Source organism: Ammospiza nelsoni, chromosome 9 (assembly GCF_027579445.1).
Source record: "Ammospiza nelsoni isolate bAmmNel1 chromosome 9, bAmmNel1.pri, whole genome shotgun sequence".
NCBI classification, from domain to species: Eukaryota; Metazoa; Chordata; class Aves; order Passeriformes; family Passerellidae; genus Ammospiza; species Ammospiza nelsoni.
The window spans coordinates 18,349,486-18,371,287 of record NC_080641.1 but is presented as its reverse complement, the minus strand read 5'-3'; the positions used below and the strand labels follow the sequence as shown (position 1 = coordinate 18,371,287).

General features: G+C 41.7%; 1 protein-coding gene across 2 annotated transcripts in view; it reads right to left on the bottom strand.

Annotated features, from left to right (window-relative positions):
* Window positions 1-21,802, bottom strand: part of DPYD (dihydropyrimidine dehydrogenase) — a 338,172-nt gene that overhangs the window by 315,421 nt on the left and 949 nt on the right. Inside the window, exon 1 of one of the 2 annotated variants that reach the window (XM_059478498.1) lies at window positions 12,470-12,539. The exons of the other annotated variant lie outside the window; for it this stretch is intronic. Within the exon in view, the coding sequence (XP_059334481.1) occupies window positions 12,470-12,508 (39 nt within the window). The 5' untranslated portion in view covers window positions 12,509-12,539. Of the gene's footprint in view, window positions 1-12,469; window positions 12,540-21,802 lie in introns of those variants that run through there. 2 annotated transcript variants of the gene reach the window in all.

Sequence of the window (21,802 nt, the reverse complement as noted above, 5' to 3'; positions counted from 1 at the left end):
CTCTAAGGTGTCTCCTGAGCCTTCTCTTCTGAAAACCCCAAATCTCTCAGCCTGTCTTCAGAGGAGAGGTAATCCAGCCCTCTGACCATTTTTCCAGCTCCCCTCTGGACTCACTCTAAAAAGTCCACATCTTCTTTATGCTGGGGACCTCAGAGCTGGGTGCAGTACTCTAGGTGGAGGTCTTACAAGGGCAGAGTAGAGTGGAAGAATCACCTCCGTTGACCTGCTGGCCACACTTCTTTTCATGCAGCTCAGGATATAGTCGAGCCATGTTGCCAAGTCATGTTGAGCTCTTTTCACTCGACTTCAGGTCAGCTCTTCTTTTAGCTATTGTTTGCTCCCTTTTCCTAAGTCAGGGCCTACATTCACAAACATGGAAGCTTTGTAAGTAAAGGCAGGTGACTAACTCCAGACTGGAAGCTGCACACCCAATTAAGCTTCTTCTTACAGCACCTGAGGAGGGGATTCACAGCTGCCAGTACACCAAGCAGGACTCCTTAGATGAGTCTGACAAAACACCAAAGAGACAGGACGTACACAACCACAAGTTGTTCTCTCTTACCCTCCTGGACTTATACACCAGCATCTAGGATGATGGCTCTCGGCCTGAAACTCTACCTAAGTTTAAATACTTACCTGTACTAAATACATGAGTTCCCAGCTTCCATTTGAAATATGGAAAAAACTGGGGAAGTGTCACAAATAATTACAAGAACAGACACTTTTGTAAAATAGTCTAATAATTACTGGAGTCGCCTCTGGAACAAGAAGGCCTCCATCCCCATGTTCCTGATCGGCCCTGCACAGGATGGAAGGAAAACCTGGATGAGAAGTTGAACTGATTTGCTGTTCAGCTAAGACTACAAAAGCAACTCAGAGAACATGACAATAATCCTGCTCCAGCACTAAAAGAGTTTTAGACCAACTCTCATGAATTCTTATGTATTTTTCACTAAGGGCTCATTGATTAAGTGCATAAAGAACATTATACTGGGAGTTAAAAACTATCTAACTTTGGTTTTCTGCTAAATACTTCTTGGGGTTCCTAAATCAATTCATCTTATCTCCTCACCCAGTGCCATGATTCAGCAACATGCACGCTATTCTGCTTCACTGAAGAACCAGTTCTTATTCTATTATCTTCCAGAATCTCTCTCTTATCATACCCTATCCTAACAAAAGCGTACTGGCCCTTCAGCTTAGTATTGGTTACTGCTGACTACTGACACTTTGCTCACACTATAGATACTTTCAGAAGAGATAATATTTTCATTTTTTTCTGTTCTGTATTCATTTTATTTCTACATTTCATCACCAGCATTCTAGAACAGCTTCTGTTGTGGTTATCTTCTTCGCTTTTTTTTCTCCCAACTCTTTTGTCACTTTCTCACTTCCATCTGTTTTGAAAAGCTATGTTCATGCTTACTAAAATCTTTCGAATTTTGTATTTTCAATTGGAACTGAAAAAAGGGCAATAACAAACACAACTTTAAAACAGAAACAGAGTTAAGTCTGGGAACCACTTTTAATCTCCCATCTTGTGTTCCTGTAGCATACACACACATCCCTACACGAGCGTGTGCACAAATCTGCACAAGCCTACTTTGTCCCTCAGATGCTGCATTCTGTTGAAATTAACAGAGAGGTTCATCTTAGCACTGATGAACAGATTTGCTAAGGCTAAAATTAGATCTCGTATTCACCCGTATCATATTCCAAAATGTTACACTACACGTGATCCTTTGAGCGCAGATGCTCACACCAATTACTGGTAACAATCCATAAGAGTTAGTATACAGACCTAACTAGACACACCAAGAAGGACAGCAGGCTCTAATTTCATCAACAGAAAACCAAGGAAAATCTGGTGCTCATTCCCATTTTTACCCTGAGCAGTAAATCAACAGTATTCTTCAATACTGATTTAATTTAGAATTAAGAGTTTTCCTTAATATGATGGCTACACTCTATCTCACAAACCCAATTTTTAACCCTAAAATGTGACATAATATGAAAACTGATGACACAAATAATTGACTGCTTTGTTATAAATAGAATACTTGAAGTTATTTTTAAAATACCTCATAAATCCACATTAAGTCTACTTTATTGATTTTAGAAAAGTTCATTTTATTTTCATAGTCATAGTCCATGACCTGTGCACTTAAGAAAAAACACTTTTTTCAGTTTTAGCTGTCATTGAAATATCTTTCATTTCAAAGATATCAAGAAATTATCACTATTCACTTTCAATACAAAGCCTCTTACATTTCAGCTGTCATTTTCAAAAAATCATACTGAAAATAGTGTTTCTAAGCAGAGTTCAGTTGCAGTGTAATAAGTAATAATTTCATCAATTAGCAGTATTCAGCATCCACTGAGAGTTCTCTCACTATTATTTTATTCATAGAGTCCTTTGTGGAAGTAGCATACTAAAAAGATCCATTTATCCTTCAAGGTTTTTCATAAATGTGTCATACATCTTAGAAAACAATTGGTTATTATTCTCGCTCAATCTAAATAACTATAATAACTTCCAGGTGTAAAACCTCCCTTTATGCTTCCAATCTTCTTTGCTCCCTTTATGGGTCGACATTTTTAATAACTTATTCTAACACTTCTACCTGCTTTCACAAATGAATTCTAGAGTTTTGCATGGATGCTAGACATGCCTGGATGGAAGGGTAGTCTGTGTATTGTTAAGAGCAGAATAGAGTTGGGTTTCATAGAATGCCATTCACAATCAGTGAAAACCCAAGCATTTCAAAATGAGCAAGATGCTAGTATAGATGCTAACAGTAAAACGGCTGGACAGGAAAATGCTGTGATTATTAAACTCAGCAATAGTCTGCTTTCAGTGCATATTTTATTTCTCCTTCCCTGTAGATCCCTCCACATATTTATTATCATTTTTTTCCTCTCTCAGAAACTCGCCCTGCTTTCTGTCCTTTCATCACAAGAGTGCAAAGGGCTCCCTTCAGAGCACAATATTCTCATTCCTTAATTGACTGACAGAGATGCAACTGGGCAGCACGAGGACATCTCTCAAGGCTGGGCAGACAGCCCTGCACACAGTGCACAGCACAACAAAACATCCCTGCCTTAAGAGACATGCACAGCAGCCTGCTTCATTCTCTCCACATTGGCCAAATGTTTTGTTGACTGAGAAAAACCCAGCCAGGAAAGTTCAATCCAATGGAGGTTCCAATTTAAATAAGGCCTCTCAGGGCACAGTCAACAAAATCACACCAAAAACCAAGGCAAACATGCATCAATATACTAATAATAAACTAGGTATCACAACCTCTTTGCAAATGGAGTGGAGTCCAATCTCCTAGATAAATGCAAATCTAATGACATTGAATGTGTGAGTAATATTTGAAAGAAGAGTGTCCTTAGGAAGAACACATTAACTAAAATCAAACCTTTATTTTTTCCACCTTCTACAGTCTCAAAGTGGTGTACACAGGTACCTCTATAAAAAAAAAACCCACACACACCAAGACGACACGTAAATCAGACAGGTTGGCGGCCTGGACACTTTGCTCCTTAATTACATATATAATTGTTTTTGAACCTGAAATTAAAATGTCAGAATGCACCATGATTGCCTTTAACTGATGACTAGCATCCCATCTAAATGGAAATATTTAGATTCATCACCTAGATACCTTTTTAATTTGCTTTCAAATAGAGTCACAGGCAAGCATGTCTGCCTTCTCCCATTTGCACTGCTGGTGTCAAGTTGAACTGGAAAGGCCAACCATTTCAATGAACTAAAATAAACGTAATTTTAAGGTCAAGTCACTTGTAACACTTCAGGCAGCAAATGTCATACTGAAAATAAAATTGAACCTTGGCTTGAGCAGAGATGAAACGTTTGGCATTTCAAGGACTTCATTGTGTTTATCACTTTAAATCTACAAATTAAATACCAACATCACATACATTAATATTTATCAGACTACGAATGCCTTCTGAAATGATATCTTTAAATACTAGAAGCATTATTAAAAACAAAATACTCTTATAGGCGGGCTTACTCTTAATTCAAATGTCTCTGCAAGACCTAAAACCACTTAAAATTTTGCACTGGTTTAGGAAGGCAGCTATGACTACAGTAAGAACCCAGATGTTTTACAGGAAGGTCTAAGTATATAGAGGAAATAAGTGAAATTGCCAAACTCAGACCATAGCATAAGAATCACAGAACCACTAGGTTGGAAGAGACCTTCAAGATCATTGAGTCCCATGCCCTAACAGACCCATGCCCTAACACCTCAACTGAACCATGGCACCGAGTGCCACATCCCATCTTTTTTTAAACACATCCAGGGATGGTGACTCCATCACCTCCCTGGGCAGACCATTACAGTACTTCATCACTCTTTCTGTACAAAACTGTTTCCTAATATCCAACCTGTATTTCCCACATGCTCAACACATGCTGCCAGCTTAGTGTCGTCCACAAACTTACTAATGAAAGATTCAATCCTCTCATCCATGCAATCAATAAAGATATTGAACAGAACTGGCCCCACCACAGACCCCTGAGGAACAGCACTGGTGACTGGCTGCCAGCTGGATGCAGCACCATTCACCACCACCCTCTGGCCACACAGCCAGTTCTGAACCCAGCACAGAGTGCTGCTGTCCAAGCCGTGGGTTGCCAGCTTTTCCAGGGGTCTGCTGTGGGAAACAGTGTCAAAGGTCTTGATGAAGTCCAAATAGACAACATCCACAGCCTTCCCTGCATCCACCAGAGAGGTCTCCTGGCCATAAAAGGAGATCAGATTGGTCAAACCCAACCTACCTCTCCTGAACCTATGCTGGGTCTGATACCCTGGCCATCCTGTAAGTGCTGGGTGATGACACTCACTATAAACTGTTCCATCACCTTACTGGGCACTGAGGTCAGGCTGACTGGCCTTTAATTACCAGGATGATCCTTCCTACCCTTGTTGTGGATGGGTGTCACATTGGCCAGCTTCCAGTCATCTGGAACCTCCCTAGGGAGCCAGGACTGTTGGTAAATGATGGATAGTAGCTTTGCAAGCTCACCTGCCACCTCCCTCTTCACCCTGGAATGGATCCCATCTAGTCCCATAGATTTATGAACATCCAAGCAGCTCAGCAGTTCTCTGACTGCCTCCTCCTGGATAACAGGGGCACCGTTCTGCTCCCTGACACCATCTACCAGCCCAGGAGGACAGCTGTCCTGAGGACAAGCCAGCAAGGAAGGTGTTAAGCACTTCCCCGCCTTCTTATCTGCAGTTCTAAGTTCCCTCCCACAACCAGTAGAGAACAAAGGTTGGCCTCACCTTTTCTTTTGCCATTAATATATTTTTTTAGAATATTTTTTACTATCCTTCATAAAAGTTGCCAAATTAAGTACGAACTGAGCTTTGGCCTCCCTCATTTTTTTCCTACATGCCCTAGCAACCCCCTTAAATACTTCCTGAGACACCTGACCCTCCTTCAGAACAAGGATGTTGAAAAAGTAAATTATTTCACTTGTGATTTATGATTTGGATAATATTAAGAAAAAACTCCTTTACATATCTTGATATAAGCACTCCTCAAACTTGCATGCTTTGTCATTTCCTCCTCACTGCATCTTCTAATTTCTCTTGCTAGTGTTGTTTTTTCTACTCCTACTTGAATCTTACATTCTTTGCCCTATGCAACAGCAAAAAAAAAAAAAAAAATGGGGTCTTTATTACAGTTGTAAGAGTCTATGAACAGAAAAAAAGCAATTTAAACTATAGACCTAGTCTGAATCACCTGTTATTCCATAAAAGAATACACCCGGCCAACTGAAAGGCAAAATGTTCTAATTTCAAAAAAACATTATTATGAGAAGAAAACTGGAGAATTCAGTTCAATTCTCCCACTTACTTCTTTAGCTGCCTTCTTCCCCAATCACAATTTGACCTGGATTTTTTTAAACATTTCTATTTTGAATTATGGCATTGCATACTGCATTATGGAATTGTATGAAGACCAAGAGGACAAAATGCCCCCCAAATTCTGTGTGGCCAATCTCCACTGGCAGGTTTCACAAACTGAGGTTCTGCACATGTAGAGATGCCAGAGATTTATGCTGTGCTGATTTGCAAGTATTCTGCCCTTAGTATAAAAATGACAGCAAATGAAACTGAAAAGACTTTGAAAAACATGCCCACACAAACACCACCCTCTGAGCTTCTGATAAGGCATTTATGGCCAAAGGTTCCTAATCCCAAATGTTTGATTTCTTTGCCAAATCACATCCTTGCCGAAGTCTCATATAAAGGCACAAATCCTGCTCTTCTCAAAGGCGGCAGCACAGGGCAGGGAGCAGAGTGTGTAACACTGTACTGATGAAATAAAAAAAGGAATAGAAATCATATGCTAATAAGAGGAGGGAGGTTGCCAGGCAACCAGGGAGGGAGAGAAAGCAGTTTTTGATTTGAACTCGGTGCTGTCAAAGGGTTAGCATAGCCAGAACAAACAGGACACATTCAATCCAGCTTGTCTGCAGCCACCAGGAATTTCAGCTTTTCTCAATATTTTAACTGCAAGTGTGCTCCCAGCCCAGTGCCAGTTACTTTTGTGCTCCCTGGGTCATTTTACGGATAGTGGCAAAATGGTACAGGATAGGATGGACAGTAGAATCTTTCGAAGTGTTAATTGGAAAAGCAGCAGCTTGTGTCTTTGGGTAGCACAAACTGCACCACACATGCACACTGGCCAGCAGGATGGAGAGAGTCAAGCAATCTTGGGTCCAAGCAAATGCCAGCCCATCAGACACAGCCACACCCTCTGGGCTGCACTGAAAACTGGGCAAGTCCTGCCCTGCTGCTAAAACTGCACTCTCCCAAATGCATCTCAAATGCCTGCCCTGCAGTGCTGCACTCCTGTCACAGCAGATCGGCAAAATCCTGCCTCATGGATATCAGCTTTCCATATCAGCATGTAGTTACACCTTCTTAAAAGATGTGACACTAAGCAGAGGGAAGAATAAAATTCCAGTTTGGTCTACAACATAAGATCATCACAAAATTCATTTCTGTAACTAAAATAAAATCAATTTCAGTTCCTTCTTGTTTTCAGAGTGCTAACTGCAGATTAATTGTAAATCTCAGCCATGAGAAGGGTGAGAATAGCAGTTCTTACATGAAAGACCTCACAAAAAGAGTAAAAATTTAAAGGATGGGGGAAAATGGGAGTTTAATTTGGAAGTAACATTAAAACACAAAGGCTGAAGAAAAATGAAATGCACAAGTTTTGAAAAACGATTTTTTTTCCCGACATAATTATTTGGATGGCTTGACTGCTACAATCTGGCAGACTATCAACAGTAGAGGCAAGACCATACATAATTCCTTGAGCATCAACAGGATTTGCATATAAAACGTGAAAAGAAAAAATGTTTCACACAGAAGACTTTCCTTCCGACTTGCCAGATCAAATTTTAACCTGATGAGTAAATCACTGTTCAATTCTCTAAGACAGACATGATAATTGTGGTCTATAATCTTCCACAAGGTCTAAGCAATCATGCTATAATTGCTGTTCCACTCAGCTAAGAGTTTATTACAATAAAATCACTAAAACAATGAAAAGGCTTGAGAAATTCATTAAGCAAAAACAGCAAAGTTTTGTTTTCTCACTGACTGCTTGTGAAATGACCCTAGGAAGACACAGCCATCAATCTGGAACAGCCATCTGATCATCACAACAAACTATAAAGCAGTAGCATAAAAACATTCTACATATTAAAGCTTCACTATGGAACTTCAAAAAACTAACAGGTATTTACAACAGAGAGAGACACTGTAATAAGTGGGGCTTTTAAAATAAAAGTTTAGCCTAGATCAAAGAATGCTAGCTTCAGTTATTTATTCACATGACCTTTGCCTAACAACTTCGTGAGCCATGCTGACTAGTAGAGTTCCCTGCTATCTTGCTGGAGGTTTCCTGTTATTTTAGTGTTCTTTATTTTTCAATCCTTGCCCTGCTTCCCACTGTGAGCACACCAAGCTTAGCTCTCAGACATACCTTTCTACCTGCATTTTTTCTACTGTTCTTGTCCATTTGCATTGGGAGAAAAATAACATGTGAAACTTGCCTACCTTGCCTACCCGACATGTGAAACTTGCCTACCTTGCTGTCCTTGCCCGGGCTTAGTAACACCTACCAAGTATATACCAGGGAATTAAGAACTGCCACCACTATCAAACCTGCTGCTGAAAACACTATGAAATTTGCAGGCTGTACAATAATGCTGTTTCAAGACTTAGGAGCACTTCCCAAGTGACCCTTTTATGCAGCAGGAGACATGGCACAAGGGATTCTGCTCCCCTGGCTGACTCTGGAACCAGCTGCAGGCCTTGAGTGCAGATGTGCTGTCTGTACCATCAGTGAGCTGCTCAAACAGCCCATAACCTCACCCCACATTCATTAGGACATTCAGACAGCAGTGTAGAACTTGCTGCTGGAGGAACTCAAACTCAACAAACACGCTGCCTACTGAGCATTGAAGAACTCCTGGAGCCTCTTGTGTTCTCACTAAGGTCAGCACCCAATGGACACAGTCTGACCCTTAAGAAACAGTTCTCTGAACCCTGAAGTAACACCAAAGAAATATGTGAATTACATAACTTTTGAAATAGAAATACATTATTTAAGAGCCATATACACTCTCTGAAGCTAAATGAAGAGAAAGCATAACATAGTTACAGTTTGTTGTTCATTGAACATTGTTCATTGCTCATACAATGTTCACTGCATTTTAAGTGAAAGTGACACAAATTTACCCTGATAATTCTTAGACAATTCCTTGATTGCAATTTCAGAGCATGGCTCTAGCCCTTTGCACCTTTCACTTTATTCTCACAAGTCAAGCACCAGTGTTGGGGTGGAAACAGCTGTGACAGCATTCTAGGTACCCAGCCACTGGTCCAGCAGGAAAGTATCCACTCATCAACACCCAATTCCCCTTTAAACCTACAGGCACGATTCAGAAGGAAGGACAGATCTGTGAAGTGCCAACCTACTGCCTACCTACTGCAAGAACAATACTGCTGTTTCATACTAACTTGTGTTGGGGGGCTGGTTTTCATTTTCTTTGAATGTCTCAGATTTGTGACAACAGTGTGGCAAAGTGTCCCCACTCTGCTGAGAAGAAGCCCCTTCCAAAAAACTGAGACCTACTCTTCTCCCCAGATTGTAGTATGGGGGTCAAAGAGCTGGAAAGTATCCACAACCCTAACATCACTGAGTAAAGAGGAGAGACTGCAGAGCAACACTGGAATGCAGTCAGGAAAACAGGGTGCAGAGAACAATGCCAAACTATGACATTCAAGATTCTGTTCTATTCATTTTGCAATTCATTAATTCCTGAATACTTGATTTGACAACTTTAATTCTTCAAAGAATCCTGAAGATTGCAATAGGTGTAATTAAATATGGTTTGCATACAGTGATAGTCAGGAATCAGGTGAAACAAAAGAGAAGACAAAAGAATGGAAGACTTTCCTTCCCAGAGTATCATTGGGAAGTTTACATTAAGTCTGTAAACACTCTCTGGAGCTCAAATGTACATTTAACAGTTTCACATTACAAGTCAGAAAGGAAATGCTGCCCTCATAGTGTAGATTTCAAAAGTTCTTGTAAAGATTTAGAGAGATAATAAACAAAAACCCAAGGCAAGTCCTTATACCATAAATCCAAGGTAGGTACTTTCACAAGGAGCTATATTTAAACAAGCTTTCTTTCCTTTTGCTTAGAGTATCAGTGTCCAAGGAATATCAGCAGCACACTTTGATAGTTGACTTTATTTTTAAAAAGGCAGTGTTTGGGGTTTGTGGAGTTGCTGGTAGTTGAGGGGAGAGTTGTTGTTTTGTTTTGGTATTTTGGGTGTTATTTTTGTTTTAGTGTTAAAAAAAATCAAATTGGAGAAAAGCATATAAATCATAACACACCTAGTCTTCCACAATTTGGAAAGCAGATTTTAGAAAAAACAACTCTCTATGTGATTTATTCATTGTCTTTAGTTAGGTCCAGAGGCTGAAGCTGCTGGCTAAGCCAAGTAAGAGGGACAAGGTTCCTCAGGGACAGTTTCCTGGAATTTTTTTCTTGAAAATAACTTGGAGAACCATCAGTGATTTTAGCTACTTCTAGCACAGATTCTTGGCTCTTCTTTAACCAATGACATGTTTTTTTATCCAGCCTTAACTATTTAAATACATTGTAAAGTTGCACCAGAACTTAAGAGATCATTTATCATTTATAATGTTTTATTATATGAACTTGAATTTGAGGTACTAACCATTGAGATAAATTTCATTAAATCATTGGTTCAGTTTTTATACTGTAGCCAAGAAAGTGACCAAAATATTCAAGTTGTGCTGCCAGTGCTCACATTGATAGACCCCTCCACCCAACAAACAAATTACTGAAAATATTTATCTACAATGATAGGATTAGCTAGCACTGTCCCTACTTCAAAGACAAAGATAAAACAAATTTTTTTTAAATGTAATTTTTTTCCTCCCCCCAAAAAATAAAGTCCTATGCAGAGGGAGGAAAGAAAAAAAAAAAAACACAACAGGTCTACAATGCTGCAATTAGATTATCAGTAATTATTGATATATTCATCTGCGAGACCAACTATACAACAACTAAATTTATTGTAATAGATGGGGGAAGGACAGGACAGTACATTTAGTTAGGAGACTGCGTTGATTTCCTTGCACGTTTAAACGACTGCTGAAAACAAATAAACAGTGAGATACTGACCAAAGTTTGTATCTGAAACTGAATAAAGCAAACACCAGCCTTTTAAAAATCCATCAACTCATCTCCTAAACCATGTACTACTGCATACTATTACCAACACAGGATCCTACCATAACACTGTTCTTTGAATCTGAGTAATCAGTATCTAGAAATGCAAAACAATGCTATACAAGGAACATTTTGCATTAAAAATTTAAGAAAAGTACTCAAAAACCCAAACAACTAAAACCAAAGCTTTGTCATGGAAAAATGAACTTTAACACTTGAAGAAAAATCCAAGACTGGCTGCTCTGAAAACACTGAGCTGGTAAAAGACAGTGCTGATTTCATACCACAGTGTCTCCCTAAATGCCAGGAAGACTTCTGTAATAGTTCATTCCTCCCATCCCTTCCATGCTTCAGTTTTATCAGAGTATCTGTAAGATCATTTCTGGACATTAGTCACGGTTCAAACAGCAGCTCAGCTAGGAAATAGACTGGACACAAAAACTCAATACAAGAACTAATGATAAAATTCAGTCACAACTGACATAGAGACGTGTTCAAATTTTTGCTGTGCGTATTTGTGTATTATGTCTGGGCCTCAATGAGCTGCAACAGCCCAAACTAAACATTTTACACCTCAAGGTATACCACAACAAAAAGTTGTGTCAGTCTAGAACAAGACTATCAATCACAAGTTCGTTTATTATTGCTTTTGTTTTACTAGACTCTTCACAAAGAGCTGAAGTTTACAGCCCATTGTGAGGTCCTGGGAAAGGTGGGAAAGTGCTACCTTGAAGTGCAGCCTCGCAACCTGGCTAACACCAGCGGGAGCTCAGCACGTGTGTCAGGGCACCAGCCTTGGTCACACCCCACCTCAGCTCCGCCTTCCCAGGGCCACGTCCGGACCCTGCTTCCAGCAGCCAGTGCGACCTGCAGCAAGGAATGTCACGCAAAAACCTCAAGTGCCACAGGTGAGTACGCGTCTTGCAGCGAGGCTGCTAGCCCGGCCCTCCTGCTCAGCCTGCCATGCAATTGTTTTGGTCCGAGCAGACCGGGTGCAGTCCGTGAGCGCAGCTTGACCCGTGGCAGGACAGCGATGAGCCGGGTCCCGCACAGCTCCTCCGGCCCACAGGCGGCCACGGGACGCTGAGCCCGAGGCCATCGGCCACGGACCTTGAGACCGTCCAGGACTCTCAGGTCACGGCCCCCGAGCAGCCCCGCCCCTCAGGAACCATGCCAGAGCCGGGAGCCCGACCTCCCCCGGAGACGGGGCTCGGTCACAGCCTGCCCTCGAGTTCACCGGGCAGTGACAGGGGGCGGCGGGCAGAGGGGAGGCGGCGGGCGCCGCCCCCTCACGCCCCCCGGCCGGGCGCCGGCCGCGCTCACCGTGCCGAGAACGGGGGCAGGGGCACGGCTGGAGCGGTGCGCCCGGCGCTGCCCCGACAGCCCCTGCCCGCCAGGGCTGCGGCTGCCCGGGCGGCAGGACAGCCCCAGGGGCCGGTTCCCAGGCTGGTCCCTACGGCACGGCACAGCGTGGCACAGCACGGAAAGGGGCGGCGGGACGAGGCTCCGGGCACCGCCGGCAGGCAGCGGCGAGGCACTTCCTAACGCCGCCAAACTTTATCGGGCGCCGGCGCCGCCGGACACAGCCCCCTCCCCGCTAATGAGAGCCGCACGTCCCGGCAGGGCGAGTGGGTACCTCAATGTCCACCGGGTCCCGGCTCAGCACACGAGCCATGGTGTCCGCACCGCCTTCCCCCAGCTCCCCGCAGTCCCGGAGTGGAAGGGAGCGGAGAGCGGGAAGAGGCGGAGCCGGCAGCCCGGGCAGCAACGCCCAGGTGGGCGGGCGCCCCCGCGCCGGGCCGGGCCGGGGCCGCCCCGCCGGGCAGGGCAGGTGTCCCGCGGGGCGGCGGCGCTCCGAGACCCGGGCCTGCGGCAGCGGCCACCGAGCGGCGGGGACGTGGAGGGGACGCGGCTCGGCAGCAGCGCTGCTCGGGGCTCCCCACACACCGCCCCACCGGGAACGGCCCGGGGCCGCGCCCCGCCGCTGCGCCCTCCTCACGGTCCCTGTGCCTCGCCCCATGTGCGCACCCGGCCCCCGGGGCCCTGCCTCTCTCATCCCTTGTGGTGGACGAGAAACTGCGCGGGGAGGACCAAACGCCGCCCTGGCTGTGTTTATCCACTCATGACAATCCCACAGGAGCAGCCTGCACGCCGCGGCTGAAGCCAGCCCCGCTGCGCCTGGGGTCGCCCTCCTGCCCAGCAAAGAGCGGTGACCCTTCCCAGCGTTACACCTTCCCAGCAGCACCGGCCTGGGCTGTCCCTGGACCTTCACCCTTGTCTCCGCAGGGACAGCGAACCTTCCCGCCCCCTTGGGAGACTCCCCTCACGGAATCCATCCAGCAGGTGGGAGTGGTGCGCGAAGGCCAGGTCACCGCCTACCAAACATTGCAATTGTTTAACACTAGAAACACAATATTTACGGTATCACGGAAACAAACATTTTCGCTACAACAGGCCTAAAAAAAAAGCAAATATTTTCCACTTCGGGAAGCAACAACACCCAAACCAACTAGCCAACCAACCACTGTAACGTCTGTTTCTACAGTGCACTTTCATTTAGCCCCATCTATGATTGCTCAAAAGAAGAGCACATTTATCCCCGTTTCACAAGGATAGAGGAGTTGAAAACTAATCTTTTCTTTTTTCCAATGTGCATGCCAAGCGGCTTCCTGGGTTCTTCCTCTCCTTCTTAAAACATACCCCAGATCTGCTCTTTATTCCCTTTGCAGCACTCATTTTATCCAGCTAGCTTTTATTATCCTCTCCTTAGTACAGCATTAAAAAAAAATTAAAAGGGTTTCCCATTCCTATTTACTTTACAAAAAGCTTGGAAAACTGTAAGTAGCTTCTGGACACTGGTGACCCTTTGGGCACAGTAGAGAATTGGTTTGCCTTTTCCTTTCACATCTCCAGAGATAATGCATCCCACAGAATAGCATAGAAATTTTTCTTTACCTTGTAATTATTTTATTTCTTTCCATCTCTGTAAATGAGCAGTTTAGAGATGCCCAGTGGAGGTTTTTTTTTTCCTTTGTAAGATGTGAAAAAATAAGGTTATGGTCTTTTGTGTCTCAAGTGAGAGCTATATTTTCTCAAGTCTCTGCTTCAGCACTATTGCATAACAATTCTTGCCGATTACAATCACCCATGTAAAGCAGCTGAAGTGTTGGCAGGAGAATCAGAAGCAGGATCTCCTTCATTGCTAGTACTTATCTCTAACAAATCCAAGAGTCTTTGGTTCATTTCACTAATACTGACATTGCTGAGCAGCTCAGTGGTCCGATGCTAGCTGGAGTTTTCTAGTTGTGTTTGCTCCTGACCTACAGCACGATATTGACTGTGCAAGTACATTAGGTGCAAGTCATTTTCACAAGGAATGTTTCAGTGTACATGAAATAAACTTCTTTGTGACCAAGCACTTGGAGTTTGCCTCCATTTGTTCTAAAGGAGCATTTACCTAGAAGAGACTAGCAGCAGGCACTGAACTCTCCATTATACACATCTTCTGTCTTGTTCTGCAAGTTGTAAATTCTTGGTTACCCCCATGTAATCTAGCAACTCAAATGAACCTGACACCCACTGGACTTTTTTACCTGTGAAACCAATAAACAATTTAGATTTCACGGAAATAGAAATTTTCCTGCAAATGAAGCAAAACTTACTCTGTCAATACACACAGGCCAGAGAACAGGATTCTCAGACCTCACCATATTCTGCTTTAACTCACAGCTCGTCTTATTTCTGTTTCCATGTTTCTGCTGAGAATCAGTTTACTGTCTTTGAAGCATGGCAGTCAGCCAGTCTGTATCAGCCTGCTGCTGTTTGCCAGCTTTCCCAGCAGTTTGGGAGAGCTGGCCTTGCATGGATCACCCATCTGAAGCCTGGATTCTCAGCTGTGGCAAACAGCTGAGCATGTTCACAGCTGAACTTTGTTTCAGGAAAGAAGTGGACAAAAAGAGGGAGACATGCAAAATATGCATCAAAATGCAAATATTTAATCTTCTCTAAAGTAGAAGTTATAAGAAATTTTAGTAAGAGCTGTTACACAGCCCAGATATAGTTTGGCCTTTTTTCACTAAGTGCTCAGCCTCTGATTTTTTTTTTTTTTCTCCTGCCAGCAGGATTTTTAAAGCAGCAGAAACAGAGCAGGGATACTAAAGACTTAGCTTTCAATTCTGACATGAAATGCTGTTGAGGCTTGGTTGAGTTATAGGCTTTTGAAAAATTGCCATTAACCTTTTGTTCCTGGTGCTCTTCAGGTAAAATTTGCTCACATGACAAAGAAATAATTGCAGGTGAACTTTCTCAGAAAAGCTCCAGGCACTCACAGCTACCAGAGCAGCTACAGCCTTGTGCTGGGAATGGTTGCCTCACTGGGAGGGCAAAGGAGGGCAGGGCAGCAGACGGTGAGAAAAGCCACATCCTTCAATTTCAAACTGTTCCAGGAACACAACCTGCAATCTGAAACAAAGGATTCCTCCTCCAGCCATTGCAGTAGTTAATCTCCAGGTTTAAAGGGTAAACTGTAAACTCTGAAAGTTCAGCATTCAAATTCTGGCAGTGATGTATTAGGGAGCCTAGAGGTCTCCATGTACTGATATGTGGTACAAGCAGCTCCCCACATTTTCATCCAAACTGCCCCTGCTTCACGTCACTTCAAGTACTAGAGACACAGACATTCCAGACTTTGATTTGTTGTGTAGTTGTACCTTGAACTCAGTGGGCACTCTTTAATCCCACACTATTTTTATTCCAGGATTGGGTTCCTCCCTCATTGCATATGATGAAGAGTGATGGTTACAGTCTCACATCTATCATCTCCCAACATCTGAATGCCTGATTTAGCTATCCAGATAGCTCATAAGCAAGTTCACCTGTCAAATTCATGGGATTTGGGAAAGCCAGAAGTGAATCCAAGTTACTACTTTACCTTCTTACTACTTATGACAGTGCAAAGATTTGTACTTCAGTTATTTGCTGCTTCTACTCTCTTAGTTTGGCTTAACCAAATTCAAATTAAAGGTGATATATCCAGTATGCACATAGTCCAAGAGAAATGGGATTAGCAAGAAAATGCCATGAAGAATACAAGCTGCCTCTGAAGGCCCACAACAGCTTCTCAAATTTATTTTGATTTTTTTCCCTTATACTAGGAGTCATAGTAGCAGTGGTGGTGACTTTAACAGGATGAGGTAAATCACTGTTAAAGCTGAAAGCAGTGCTGCTGATTCCAGAGCCCGATTCATCAACATGAGATTTGTGCTGCATGTCTTCAGTGTACTGGTGGCAAGGAGGAAACAAGTGTATACACATGAAAAAGCTGAAGTATGAAAAAGAGAGGTTTTACTGTACTGTTTCTGAAAGGTGCATAAGTGAAGAGCCATAGAGAAACTCTGCCATCATTTGTCCTCACCCATCCTAATCCAATACAGGAAGACTTGAATTCAAGACTTAATTTAGGGAAGCTTGCTCTGACTACCTCTCCCAAATAGCAGCACTGATGATGCAGTATGTAATTACAAGTTTGTGCATTTCTTCACCACTTTAGGGAAAATGCTCAACTTAAAACATTCACAGTAGTGAAGACGTGCATTGCCTTTCTAATCTGCTTGTTTGCAGCTGGATTTACTGCTCAGTGCTCTATAGAGAGGGCAGCTACAGGATCACCCAGAGTATGGCACAGTGCAGGAGTACCAATGCTCTTTAGGTGTGAGAGACACATAATTACAAATTCTGTTAGGAGGAAGCTCTGACCATTAGCCAGACATAGCCTTTGGGCGTGGAACTGTAAAGCACAAATAGATGAATAAGTAACAAAATGGCCACCACGTGGGCCCAAATGCATTTAAAACTACAAATGAGCTGTTCTTTAGTGAGTCCACTAATTTATTCCAGCCATCTGTATCAGTGTAAACAAAAGCTTGTCTCCTAAAGTGCTTAATAATTTCTAAGATGTAGCGAGGACCACAAGTTTCAACATGATCATCTTGGGGAAAAGAAATAGGAAAAATGAACCCACGTATTTTCACACCACAAACATCTTATGATAACCACTGCCATGCAATTCCAAGAAATACTAAAAAGTAAGACTTGTTCCTGGCTTGGTATATTTTTTCCCATTTAAATGCCATTAAATGTTTCATTAGGATATTTTAGGGGATAGAAAAATCTGGCCATTTTTCCCCCTCCAGTCTCCAGCAATGACATCTATAGACAAATTCTATATTTATTACTAAGCCTGAGAATTGCTAAATTGATGTGCTGGGTTTTTACTGCTCTGAGGGTCTCAGCTTTCCTGGGTTGACAGACAAACACTAAGAATCAAGTAAACCTCCCTACACTAAGGGTTGAGGAAGTCTCCCATTTTCATGTGACACCAGCCATTTTCACTGTCCCGTAACTTCAGCAGTTGTAGTCATACACACAGTGAAATGTATTGCTCCTATTGCAGGATTTAAACACAGTTAAAAGACTATATATTGAAAATATTTTTCTAATAGAGGCTATTGTCTTATACAGGTCTCTTACAGTGCTCAGGTGCAACAAACCTCAGTTGGAACTTGAATTTTATAATAGTATTTAACAGCCATCAGCACTAACAGACACAATTAATGTGAGTGCTTTGTTTAAGCCACAAAATGAAATATTGCTGAAGAAAAAAAGTTCTATATTGCTTTACAGTTTACAAAAATTTGCTGTAAAGTAACATAGTACTTAGGATGAAAATTAAATAGAAGCTTCCAAAGCATTAACCAGCACATCTTTTGCTCTCTAGCTTTCATCAAATAGGATAAAGGAAACAAACACTTAACCAGGTTTTCCATGGGACAGTTCAAGAAAAATCTCTTCCCTACCATACTATATAGATAGATTACTTTCACCCAGGACCTTTACATTGCAGAGAAGAAAGCAAATTTCCACTTATAATCTCAGATGTAGCTGTAGCCCCCAACTGCTGGTGTTAGATGATGTGTAAAGACTATTCAAAGTCTCAGCTGTTGACTGGAGAACTGATGTTGAAATAATATAAATTACTTCTGGTACCTCCCTATGTCCTTGGTGAACTGCTAGGCTGATGGCAATATGGAAAGCCAGCCATCTGTCTTGGGCTGTTTTGAGTGAGTTCCTGTAGCTATTTCTGAACCAGTGAAACAGGCTAACTTTACAAGCAGCAGCAGCCATTGCCTTCTTAGCAAGGTCAAAGTGAATAGAAAAAATTAATTCCTAGCCAAGGTCCCTGCAAAATGTGGGCAAGATAATAATTCACTGCCATCCTTGCCTAAGGTAGCAACTGTCAATAGGACAAACAGTCCGTGTTGAGGGATTTTTGCAGGAAAATGGACATAGTGCTCAAGCCAGCCTTTATGGGGTCTGAGTAGAATTTTAGAGCATACCTGATAGCTCAAAAACAGGAAAAGCCTATTCAGGAGAAAAACAATCCAGGATATGGGGCAAGCTAAGAAGACAGTGCAAAAACCACAATAGAGTGCATGAAGATAAAACAATAAACCACAGCAAAATGCATGAAGGAGGAAGACTAACCAACCAGCTGAAGGCTTGGGATACATGAAGGAAGAAGACTAACCAACCAACTGAAGGCTTGAGGCATGTGCACAGTTAGGCTTAACCCATCATGTGTTAGCTTGAGACATGTCAACAGTAGAACACAGCATAAATACAGCTTGTTCTTGCAATAAATTGGCATATTTGATCACATTGATCATGGCATGATGTCCCATTGCTGGTCCTCTGCAAGTCTGCATCATCATTTTCTCTCTAATTTAATCAAGGTCATATTAGATCACTACATCAAATCAAGCAGAATCAATTTGATTTTAAAAAATCTGAGCTAAACCAGATTCCTTTTGGAAATTAACCCTTTATAACAAACAGTATCCATAAATGTAGGGCATCTTATTTCTACTGAAAATTACTACTGCTATAGAACATATAGCATGATTTAAAAAAAAATCTTCCCCTCCCTCAATAAAACAAGATTACATTGTCTAATCTCATGCCTAAATTTGTGTTTGTGTTTCTTTACTTTGTATTGCATATAAGTCTCACACTGCAAAACAACAATTTCCACAGAAACTGAAAGATATGTCTGACAAAAAAAGTACTGCATTATCCTGGGTGTCAGTTATCTCACAAAAATGTAGCTTTTAGCAAGAGAAAAAAAACAAATCGTGGTGCTGTGGAACTACCCACTTCTTACACAGATGAATAAAAGGGTTTATGTTCTTCTGGCTTTTTTCCACTTTTGGTTGATTAGCTTTGTTGGGGTTTTGTTTGTGTTTTATAAGATTATGTCCAGTAGAACTCCTTCCCAAAAATTCAAACCAATTATCACTTTAATTGCAGTATGCACATACCCAAGATTTTACTCTAGCTGCACAATAATCTATTGCTATAGCAACTTTTGGCTATGCTGCATTCCACCTTTTTGCAGCATGCTTAGGTGGACCACAACGGCCAGCTAGGGAAGTGTGATCTCCACCTGGCTGGGCCACAGATACAGTCCTTTTAGCCCACACAGCAAATTCCTGCTTCAAGTATTTCAAAAATTTGAAAGACCCCTCCCATATGTCTCATAACACCTACATCAGTGGCTTCTATAGCCAAAACTTATTTTTTTAAACTTGTCAAATATTGACAATGAGAGCATATACGTAAGCATACTTGTAATTTTACACTTATTACAGACAGAATGTATATCACTGTCACTGGATATTTGTTATAAGGCTGAAAGGAGCAGAATATCATAGGACTTAAAAGGCCTTTTTATTTTTTAATCTTTTTTCTCAATCACAGAAGAAATAAATCATAATCCCACAAGGAAAGTTATTGTAAGTGCCAAAGTCAATACAGGCTGACAATACTGCCTGGCTGAGGAGCTCCCACACACAGAGCCAGGGCTGCAGCTGAACTCCCTTGTAACAGCCTGGCTGGCCCATCTGTTTGGTGTACACTTGCTTGTTACTCTCATCATCTCCTCAAACTGCCAGCTCTGAGCTGGGGTTCTGTGCTTTGCAAGTACATCCCAGCCATTTGAAGAAAACCCTCTCTGCTCCCAGTAAAGCCAGTGATCCCAGTAACACAAGTTTCCTTGGATCTGATTTTGCACTGCTTGAGTGCAACGTGACACCAAGCAAGTACTGCTCACTGCAGACATGTTGTGAGGGACAAGCCTTGGCATCAGCAGGAGGGATTTGGATACACACTATGGCAGAGAGAGACATACCTGCTTTTGTTTCTTCCAGTGAGAATTTTTTTCCTTTTAAGTCTGTTCCTCCATCTCATAGCACTTGCACAGAACGAAGTGAAAACTAGAAACATTTATGACTAAGTGTAACCTCAAAGTGTTTTGGAATAGGAAGAATACACTTGGGACTTACATGCCAAAAGTTCTTTATAGATCCGTGAATTTTGGTAAGCTATATTGTAGGGTCTATTTTTTCCTTTAAAGTGGAAATAAAGCACTCAACAAAACCAAAAATTCATAGAATCCTTTTGGTCAGAACACATTTGGTTGGAGAGAACACAGTTTGCCATTTAGAATTTCTACAACCTAATTTATTTTTAAATATAAAATTTAGGATTCTTATCCATGGAATATGACTTTTAATTTCAAAATCAATTATGGGGAGTGTTTTATCTCTCAACTCTAAGATGTTGTATCTTAGCACCAAGATATTGTAATGAAAAACTGCTTTAAGATTTAAAAATCTTTATATCACTTTATATATGATTTTTTAATTTCCTTTTGCCCATGATTGAAGGGACTTTTAGTTTTTTCAAAGCATATCTACTACAGCAGAATGTCTGTCTAGGTGTTTGATGATAATTAGCAAGAAAATTAGCCTGCTAGAAATATTATTCATCAAAATACTATTGAGTCCTAGGGAGATTGCAAACCCCTGTTGGAAAGTTTCTGAGACAGGCTACTTGGTTGCATCAGGTTTAAATCACATGAAGTATTGATTAAAGTCTTTCTCAATTAACTATTGCCAACTTAAAAGGAAAACTAGACCCTTCATGTTCCATTTTAAGGGAACATCTACGTCCAGAATTTCAACTCTGTCAGGGCTGTTTTACTACACCACAGAAGCCTTGAGGCTTCCAACTAAGCTTATGGTTGCTATTCTACCATATGAAATACAAAAAGTGAAGAAAAGCACTCAAAATAAAAGTCTGTTTGGGCCAAGCTTTAGTATATAACACCTCAATTCCTACATGAGTATCTGAAGTTTCTACAATAAAGATACCACTTCTGTTATCAGGACACACATCACAGTGGAGTTTGGGGTTTTTATTTGTAACTTTTTTGAAGTGCCCCAGGCATACCCCCGGGGCTGCATGTGCTTCTTTAGTCGAAGCTTTTGCCTTTAATACACCTTTCCCATTTTTTATCCCCTCCCCTTCTCGCCATTCTACCACCTGTTCTTCATTCCCTTTGCTCACTTGCCCATCATCCATGTGGAACTTCTGCTTTTAACTCTGTCATAGCATCAGGAGCTTTTTGTTTTCTCACTCCTCTGTGATGAGCTGTTTATCTTTGAGTAGAAAGTCAAGCTAGTTTTTGTTAATTTTCAAGCAGAGTATGGCTGCTTTTTGCAGTATTTATTTTAGTAAATAATGGGGCTGCAGGATACAAAGCTGACTTTTAAACCAAAGTAAATCTTAGGTTGTTAAGGAGAACAATCACCTTCTGTCTAATTGATCCTGAGTCTTAAGGGATGGACTACATCTGCTGTAAGTTAGAATTATTCTCCTGCTTGGAGAAAAGCCAGAGGACTGGAAAATTTTAAAAATTTAAAATAAAAAAGAAAGAAAAAAACCCAAAACTCATAACCAAGCATCCTTCCAATAAAGATGCTTTGAACATAATGAAATTATTCAAACACAATGCAAGATACAAATGAATTTTTACACCCCGCTTATTTGAGGTGATTTCACAATTTCCAGG